General features: G+C 42.2%; 1 protein-coding gene across 1 annotated transcript in view; it reads right to left on the reverse strand.

Moving 5' to 3' along the window:
• Positions 1–270: 270 nt before the first annotated feature.
• LOC103368067 (poly(A) polymerase type 3-like) overlaps positions 271–9569 on the reverse strand; it is a 12212-nt gene continuing 2913 nt past the window's right edge. Inside the window, exons 9-19 of the mRNA XM_008296314.1 lie at positions 7285–7423; positions 7086–7155; positions 6864–6984; positions 6546–6630; positions 5201–5254; positions 4962–5081; positions 4755–4861; positions 4423–4649; positions 3500–3793; positions 3310–3401; positions 271–280 (exon numbers count right to left, since the gene is read on the reverse strand). Of these exons, the coding sequence (XP_008294536.1) occupies positions 271–280; positions 3310–3401; positions 3500–3793; positions 4423–4649; positions 4755–4861; positions 4962–5081; positions 5201–5254; positions 6546–6630; positions 6864–6984; positions 7086–7155; positions 7285–7423 (1319 nt within the window). The remainder of the gene's footprint in view (positions 281–3309; positions 3402–3499; positions 3794–4422; positions 4650–4754; positions 4862–4961; positions 5082–5200; positions 5255–6545; positions 6631–6863; positions 6985–7085; positions 7156–7284; positions 7424–9569) is intronic.

Raw genomic sequence — 9569 nt, forward strand, 5'->3', positions numbered from 1 at the left:
TATCACTTTTTCTTCTTCTTTGCTCTCAGAACGTCTCCTGAAATCAACCCAAATATGGCGACACAGAAAACAGAAAATCAACAATGCTAAAATTTTAATAACACTAATGGTAATAATAACGGCTTTAAAATGAAGCCGCAATAAGCAAAACGCAATAAGAAAAATAAGCAAGCAAATAACAATAGAAAATAATAATAATAATAAAGAAAAAGAAGATGGCCGGTGATGGAAATTGAAGTTTTTGCACTTCAGCCAATCAGCGTCAGTCAGTCAGCTGCGCCTGCGGAAAGAGAAAGACGGTTCAGTCAAATGTTAAAGCATTCGCCTTTCAAAAATCACCCATGGGTGCTAAAAAAAAAACACATTGTTGTGGATAAACAAACGAATAATTCATCTGAACTGCCAAACATGCTCTACTGGTGGTAACTGTCTGATTTTATCCAGAAATACCCCAAATTAAAATAAACTTATAAGACCAAAAGCTGTTTTTTTTTTTTTAAACTAAGTCCGATGTAAAAACAATCTGTTGCCAAACGCATCACGCTGAGTTTCCGCGAGGAAGAGCCGACACATCCCGGTGAATGGCACCTTTCTTCCACCACACTGGTCAGATCACTCAGAGCTACACAACAGATACGCATCTACCAGGCCTCCTCTGATCTCACCCAGGAAGGAGACAACACTTTCATATCAATACCCTGTCATCTCACAATGTGGCATCTTCCCCTTTGAAGGTACAGTAGCATTGTTGCAGTTGCTCAGATGTGAAACTCGAGCTTTTATCATCCTGTTTTGGGCAAGGAGGAGCGGATTGGGAGATGAAGGAAGCGATTTCTTTTTAACTTGGACCCACCAAAGTGGAAAGAAACAGAAGCGTTGACAGGTGTGTGAAAGGAGTACTGCTGGGTCAACCGGGGAGCTTCAGAGACCAGTTTAGAAGGCTTCTTAAAGCCTCTCAGAAGATGGGGAGCAGCACGGCTCACCGGCAGCGCGGCGACTACTCAGGAGTTAGCACTGAAGGCCGGTTTCTAAGGACGCCTGCTTCTGCCACCACAGATTATTGTTTTTCGGATCCACGCGCTGGTGCCAGTCCTCCAACAAAGAGGCTTAAGACAGAAGCCAGAGAGATTTGCTCCTTGTCCTGAATTACCAGCCAGCTGTAAACTACAAGTCCCATCCCACAGCGGGAGGATCACTCCTCCCATTAGCCTTGGCATAGTGCCGACTACAAATGCGAGATGCGTGGTCGTCGGGAGGCCCGGTTGGGACGAGACCCTCTGTCACTCACCGCGACACATGTCATAAACTCATTGTACCGCCATCAATCCGGGGACCTAACCACCTCCACAGCAGATGGAGGCCCAGCAGGAAGACAGGGGGCCGTGCCCTGAGCCTCCGCCCCACACAGAGTGCACGCGGCAGGAGTAAGAGGGGCCACAACTATCGGGGAGCCCCAGACCCCAGACTGGACCTCCTGTGGATACACCTCTGGATGAAGTCCTAATGCTGTCCGTGATTAATTAGACACAAATGTAAGTAAGCCATTAGCGGGAGGAAGCAGGCTTCGCTTTGGATGGGACATTCAACCTATTAGATAACTATTTCAAAGTTTAAAAACATCTCCCTGCAGGTAAATCTTCTCCACGTTAGCGGTTACTTTCAATCACGGCTGCATCTGCTGTGTCTAACCAGCGAGCATAAACACCTGCCCCGAATTTAAGAGTGAAAATAGTGATAAACATAGTCTGCAAAAGGATAAAGATGTCTTGCCTCCCCTGAATGGGGATATATAATGATATTCATAAAAAGACCTCCTACTGGGGGCACAGGAAATACTGTTCCTTAGCAACAACATACACACTCTTACAAGCCATATCTTGGGGAATTTTGACCGGATTGGGATGCAAACAACAGAAAACCTTTAACTAGGCCATGTTATGAGGCTGCTCCCTATGGCTGATTATCTACAGTAGGTGTCTCGTCTGGCACAAATCTACCCCTTAATGATACACACTGCATATCAACAAAACACAACGAGGAGGAGAACAGAAAGCCGGCTCCTGGTATTCTGCACAACCAAAACCTCAGCCCTTTGAGTTCAGTTAGGAATCGTGTAATTAATGTTCCGATATCCATCACCACGAAATGTCAGCTGGTACTTTTTACACCGTTTAAGCTCTTTTTTTTAAAAAGAAATCGTACATGACACTTTTACAAGTCGTCGTACAATGGATGCTTTGTACATTTAAAAGGTCATAAAGTGGTCAACCTTGCTATCTAATTCCTGTTCTCCCTCAAGCACTCAGACTGCACTTCACATTATCAGTTGATGAGAAAATTCTGATGGCTCAGGTGCATTAAAGAAGTCTTACGCCTATTTAACGTAATTAATTATTGAGTCCTGCTCATGACTGTGCGTCGCCGCGTTAATGTCAGAAATGTAACATTTAGTGAAGAAATGTTCAAGTGAAAATACGAAGCTAACCTGAAAGGAAGCCGCGCGTTCTGTTCGACTTTTCTCTAAAGATGTTATTTATACTCGCTATGGAGGAGTGTGTGTGTGGTGAAAATAGTCACATTATTACACAAAGTTCATAGTTAATGGTGTTGAATTGGGTGCAGCTTCTTTTTTTTTTTGTTTTTGCAGTAAATCTTAAGCACACTTGCTTTTATCCTCTTCATCCAAAAAGGCCTTAAAAACAATTACCATCCCATAATGAGTGATGTTTGTTTCTCCCTGTCATTAATTACAGTTAATCAAAGACAACAGATGACTTAAAAGCATCACTCAGCAAAGAGCTCACAGAGGTCAACTGACAAAACATTATCTTCTGGGTGCAGCGCTTCCAGGAAAATCATCAAACAACGCCACCAAAAAAAAAAAAAAAAGAAATAATAATATATATTCTTTTTAAGAGCACAACATGACAGATCATCTTCACAAATAGGAAATTATTAATCAGCACCTCACTGCTATTATCTGCAAATTAACAAAGCAGTCAAAATCCTTATTTTCCTTCCTGGAAGAGTCCAGAATATTCATAAAGAGATCACTGAGGGTAAAGATGCTCCCATAACTCTAATCTGCGCCAGTTTTTTGCTGTCACCAAGTGACTAGTCTTTGAACTGTGCGTCTGAGCAGCCGCCGCTTCACCGCGGTTGAGCAGAAAGGCTTCATTGCCCTCTTGTGGTGAACATGTGTCATGACCAAAACGCTCTGGAGGCTCCTTGCAGCAGGCCTCACATGCAGCTGTGTGCGAGGAAGGCGGGAGAAGAAGTTTGTGGAGCTACACGAGTCAATTTTCTTACCTGATGAGGTGCAGTTTGATGGCACGTTTCACATCTGGAACTAACGCGTTGCTGTGGGAAGGCACGTTAGGCAACTCGGCGGCAGGGCGAGTCTGATAAGCAAAGAACAGACAGTGAAGTAAGTCAAGAAATATTCAAATGTATCTATAGCCTATAAGCTGAGGAGGTATGTGAGGATAGCTGAGCGTACCGAGTCATATGTGGGTTTCCTCGTCTGTGTCTCAAGCGCAGGAGCGCCGGGTTTCCTCGTGTCTTGTGGGGTGACGCCGGGAGACGGGCTCGGACTGGGCGAGACACTTGCGGTGGGTTTGTCAGAGCAGGTAAGTTTTTTGTCGTGAGTCGGTTTTTCAGCAGCTTTGTGCTTCTTGGTTGACATTTCCGGTTGGGGAGAAGCAGCTCTCTTTGTGGCCTTTGGAGTCAGGAAGGGTGAAGCAGAAGTGCTGGGAGTGGGCGATTGGAAAAGCAAGTTCCTCGACACCGGTGGCTGGAGGAAAGAGGGAAGAATAGTCTGAAAAATCTGGGGAATAATCACTGTTTTCCACGGTGAGAGTTAGAAAGCTGATACCACTCTCACGCCCGTATGTTAAGCACGAGGCTTGGTTTAGCATAAAAACACAAAACAGGAGGAAGGTTTCACATGTGGAAAGTGTTTTTTCTGGGTTTTGCAGACGTGATGTGCCAAACACCAGCACAGTTCTGGAGTCTGACATTAAACCACACTTAGTTTTTGTACCAATCACATAAATGATTGTTGATAATTTAGACCAGGGGTGCCCAATCCTGGTCCTCGAGAGCCCCTATCCAGCATGTTTTAGATGCTTCCCCTCTTCCAACACACCTGATTCACATGATCAGGATCGTTATCAGGCGTTATCAGGTTGAATCAGGTGTGTTGGAAGAGAGAAACATCTAAAACATGCTGGACTGTGGCCCTCGAGGACCAGGATTTAGACTAAAATAAACTATCAGGTTTCCCATACTGATATGAGAATTGTATCCTAAATCTGGACACAATAAGAATATAAACACAAACTACTCCTTTAAAACGACAGCACCAACAGTTAAGACACGTTCGCACGCCGTCGTCACCAAAGCACGCAACGCTTTGCAAACCTTGTCAGCTTTGGGTTTCTTGGTAGGCGTCTGAGACCAAGACTCGACTCTTCTCTTCTTGCCTTGTTTGTCCGCGATGACAGTCGGCGTGTAACTCAGCGGCACTGTTACACTCTCCGATGTGGACTTCGGTTTTGGAGTGTACAAAAGGTCGTCACCCGAGACGTACCCGGCCGATACGGACGCACCGTCCTGATGTATCTTAGAATTCTCTGCCAGGTTGTGGACTGTAGCAGCACCAAATAAAAAAAACACAATATATAATTACAGATAATCAGATTATGTTGCTCTGATTTGACTGAATATTAAATGAAATAAAACAAACAACTTACCAATATTAGTGAAGTTGTGGAAGATGCAGGAGAGCTGGTCTTTGAGGTACATAGACATCTCCTCTTTCAGTTCAAGTCCGACAAGCCACGTTCTGCTCTTTTCGTCTCTGGATCAGAAACATGCCAGTGAGGTGACACAGCACCAACACATACAGCTACACAAACACGTGAAGTTCAAATGTGACAAAAGCAATCACTCCTCCTTACTTTGTGTTGAGCTTCCTGCGTTCATCCGAGCACTTTGTGTAAACGTGTGCCATGGAGATCTGCTTGTTTCTCTCCAACAGTCGCACCAGCACTCGCACTTTTGACTCCACCAGGCCGACCCTGCCGGAGAGAAGCCAACGGGGTTTTCGGTAAAAAGGAAAAAGCACTACGGGTTTCTTCCTCAAAGCAAATACAAAAGAAGCACTTCGGATAGATATTAAGTTTTGCTTCGTACTCACCACTCAAGACGCTGCCTCTCTGTCTTATACGATGCTTCCAGGACAATGTAGTGCCTTAAAACACAGAATAATGGTAGTTTGTGTCGCAGCGTTGCGACTTTGAACGCATGCTGGAATCTTACACAGTCGACATTTCGTTAGTTGTAGCTCTGATGAATATTTAAAGCAGCTAAACCGACGCTACACACAGCTAGTTTAAGCCTTAGACATACAATATAAACATATTATGGATATTATTTCTACATTAAATTGGCTGTAACCTTATAAATAATAAAATTAAACGACTTATAGGTTCAGTTTTCACCCAACACAGTGTGACCCAAAAGCTACATCATTCAAATATGCTGCCTGTTCTGACCTCTGACTGATTACTTAACTGTGTAAACCACACAAAAACAAACAAACAAACAAACATTTGTGTCTTGCATTTCAAATCCAGCAACAGTGAGATCAGAACAGATTTTTTCAAACACGACACAATACAGCAGTAAGTGCAGCAGAAATGAGAGAAAACGTCCCAAGAATTCAGAGAAAGCAGTAAATAAATAAGTCAGGAAGACAATATTAGTGGCTCAAAAATAATTAAAACCATCAACACACAGGTCACATAGCAACAGAGACTTCTTCAAATATAAGAACAGAAAACCTGGTGCGCAAATCCGTGAAAAAAACCAGTTCAAAAGAGTAAAATCAGATGCAAATTTAAGTCTATTAAGAGTTCAGAAATTACATGAAATAAATCATAAATCCACACAGAAACCAGCAGACGATTCGCTTCTCCTCAGACTTTGCTGAACATTTTTCAATTAATGACAGCAAACAGCAAAACTCGTCTGCGCGCTCATTACGCAATTTCAGTTCAGCAAAGTTAGGTGAGACCGTAACGACAGATGATCCACTTTTTAAATGACTCCATCACACTTGGTGTACATGAAATTAATCACAGTTTTCCACGTTGGTTACACGAGTGCCGTTCAAGAAATTGTCACAACCTCAATGAATACAGTTAGAGAAAACAGTCAGAATAAAACGAACATCCAAACAAGCATGTGCTGTAAAAAGTGTAAAACTAAATAAACTGATTTTGAACGGAATACAGAATAAAAGCTTTTTTTTTCAAACCAAGTGCATGTATTTTCATTAAAACAGTAACAAAACAACATCAAACATAATTCTCATTCTTATTTGGAGCCACTGTTTAAGCCTGAGGCACTGATAACGAGGCAGAAGCTGAAAATCGTACAGTTGTATCAATGCAACAGATGTATGTGGTTAAAAGCTTAGAAAATATTCCAGTGAATTCTGTTCATCTTGATTATCATGTTTATAGGTAGCTCATACATACTGGTATTTCTCAAAAAAGTCCTGTGTTTGAAAGAGTTTGGACCAGTTGGCTTTATTCTGCTCTATTTCTTGAGCGATAGCGTGGCCTGAAAACAGAGAAAGAAAAGCTTGTTAAACTCAAACAACATTCCTGCACTTTGTTCACAGAGTCAAATTACACAAAACTGTACAAATTTAATGCCGGGTTAAGCGACGTTTGAACACCTTTGACCGACCGGCTGAGTTAGCATCAGAACAAACGGAATCCACGTCGGTACGGGAACAGTTAAATAGTGCAGATAGTGAAATGGGAACATTTTGTGGTGAGAAACAAACGCACCTCTATTGATCTCCTCCATCATAACAGCGACGGTGAAGCGAGACGTGTTGACCGATGTGTTCTGCTGAGGGTACGCGGGGGTGATGATGGGCATCTGGTGGCCGCGGTCGCTTGGATTCAACTGGAAATGCAGAAGAGAACACAGCATTTTTAGCTCACTCGTGCTTACGGACAAACTTGACTTGATTCTGCTAAAAATGTCGGAACTTGCTGAGGCCTTACGTTGGGATTCCAAATATTGGGGTCGAGGAGGTTCTTGACTCGATGCAGATGAATCGGGATGGGCCAAATCCTGCAACGGAACACAAGGCTGTAGCTGTCACAGTGGAAGCAACCTCCTCATATATACGTGCATTTTGTGTTTCCCCTGACATGTGTTTCTTTAAATTTTCATTGAACCAGGAATGCTTCGACAACTCACCACATGGAGTAGACCTTGAAGAACTTGATCACCAGAGTGGCTGATGTGGCATTTGGGTACGACTGGCAAATTCTGGCCATCAAAATAGCCCACGACACACCGCCCAAGAAGCCCAGCGAGTTGGAGTAAATGTTGCGCTCTGAAAGGGGGGCGAAAAGAAAGGACAAGAAAAAGGTTAAGACAAACTATTGCAGGTATGGAAAGCATGGAAAAGGATGGAATTTGATTTTATACATTTCCAGATCTGGAAAAGTTTGGAAAATAGAAACTATTGTATGGAAAAATATTCATGTTTTCAAGACTATTACCACTGTTCTATTATCTAAAACAAAAAATTATGAATATCTAAAAAAAGAAATGGATCAATCTGTTTTTAAGGCCCTCAGCAGCGCAGCTAAAACGTTTGTGTGAGAGCACACAGTAGGCTACGCGTTCATATAATACAGGGGTGTCAATCTCAAAAACACAGTGGGCCAAAATTTAAAACCTGAACAAAGTCGCGGGCCAACATTGAACAAATGAACCTTTTAATATGGACCGAAACAAATTTTGCTTTAACATTGAATATGGAACAAGCAACGCTTATTACCATACATTACATATAACTTAATAGTGGAGACATGCAAAATCAAATTATAAATAAAAAAACACATCAATGGCACAGTGACAGTTGTAGTGTGAAGTCGCTATGCCTACTGTCACAGAGGAGAGGGAGTTTCTGGGTCCTGTCCTGATTGACGTGCCAAAACAACAACAGGGCATTATGGGATTTGTAGTATTAGCGGTGAATGCGCTGTACAGTATAATACCGGGGGCAGCTCTAGTAGTCATTTGGTATTTTCTCGTGGGCCAAATATAATTACAAAGAGGGCCAAATTTGGCCCGCGGGCCAGAGTTTGACACCCCTGATATAATAGATCCATGGCTACGCGTCCCAGAAAATCTTTGGCCGGATTGACAAGTTGAATGCCCGCCCTCTGCTCTTATCCTCTTCCAACCCATTGGCCCGCCCAGGCGTCGTCAAATTTCACTGCTGCTTCGACAGACAGGTGATGTCCGCAACGTTTGTGAGTGAGCGATTCAAAATGTCTTGTATGGTCGTTAACAGAACTCATAATGGGTAAATTCTCTGACGACTGGCTCATAAATCCCAAATATAAAGACTGGCTGGATAAGAATCCCGAATGGATAAAGACAGCTAAATGCAGACTTTGTGTGAAATCGTTTGACATCTCCAACATGGGGGAGGCGGCGGTTGTGAGTCATATGCAGGGAAAAAACACTTTCCGCATCCTCTGCACTGACAGTCACAGCGTTTTTGGCTAAACCCAGCATGAAACCAAGTCCGACAACATCAAATGAACTAAAAAAAAGTCTGGAATTTTGAAATTTACAATGTGTAGGAACCCTGCTACTGGGTTCTCATGTTTTATTTCACTCACCTACTTCTTCCCAACACTGCAGTTGTTACTACAAGTTTTAACTTTTGCACAAAAATAATGCTAAACTAATGGAAAGCACACAATCACACTAAAGGGACTTAATATGACATGAGCTCCCTTGAAAACATGATTTGTAAAGTTTTGAGGTGTCTAAGATATTGACATTTTGCTCTTTTTTTTGTCATGCATTTCTCTATTTCAGTATTTCTATCTTCATGGATCAATTAGGCTTTTATTGATGGATGAGGTTGATTAATCCCACATGCTGCTCTTGTCATCACCATCAAAGCGTGGTGGCACAACGTCTTAAACTTCCTTCACTTTAACTCAAAAATCAGGAAAATAAAAAAGCAAACTTCCTCGATGCCAACCACTGTGAAACAAAACAGAAGAATAACCCTCTGTGGTGGTGTGCTGCTCCTAGTTTTTATTATTAACATTGGTATTGATGGGAACAATGACAAATTAAAGCTACTTTGAAGTGTTTCTGTCATTTATAATCACAAAAAAGTGAGAAAATTGATTAATAGATTCTATAAACATTCACAAAAATAATTATCTTTCATACAGGAGACCTAAGAGAAACAGTTCTCCTTGATTGTGCAGTTGGTTTAAATTTAATTTTGCACAAAGACACTTAAGCGAGACATGGCACCAAGTATGCTGACGATTAAACCGACACATTGCTCATTTTTTTTAAGGTTGGAAAGCGCCTGCATGATAACAAATTTGAATTTCAAACAAGACAGCTGCATCCTGGTAAAACATGAGCGCCGGTAAAGTCAAATGTGAGCAACGTTTGTGTCCAAAATTCATAGACTGTATAAAAGATGGACGTAGCAA

Source organism: Stegastes partitus, unplaced genomic scaffold (assembly GCF_000690725.1).
Source record: "Stegastes partitus isolate 25-593 unplaced genomic scaffold, Stegastes_partitus-1.0.2 Scaffold1119, whole genome shotgun sequence".
Classification (NCBI taxonomy): domain Eukaryota; kingdom Metazoa; phylum Chordata; class Actinopteri; family Pomacentridae; genus Stegastes; species Stegastes partitus.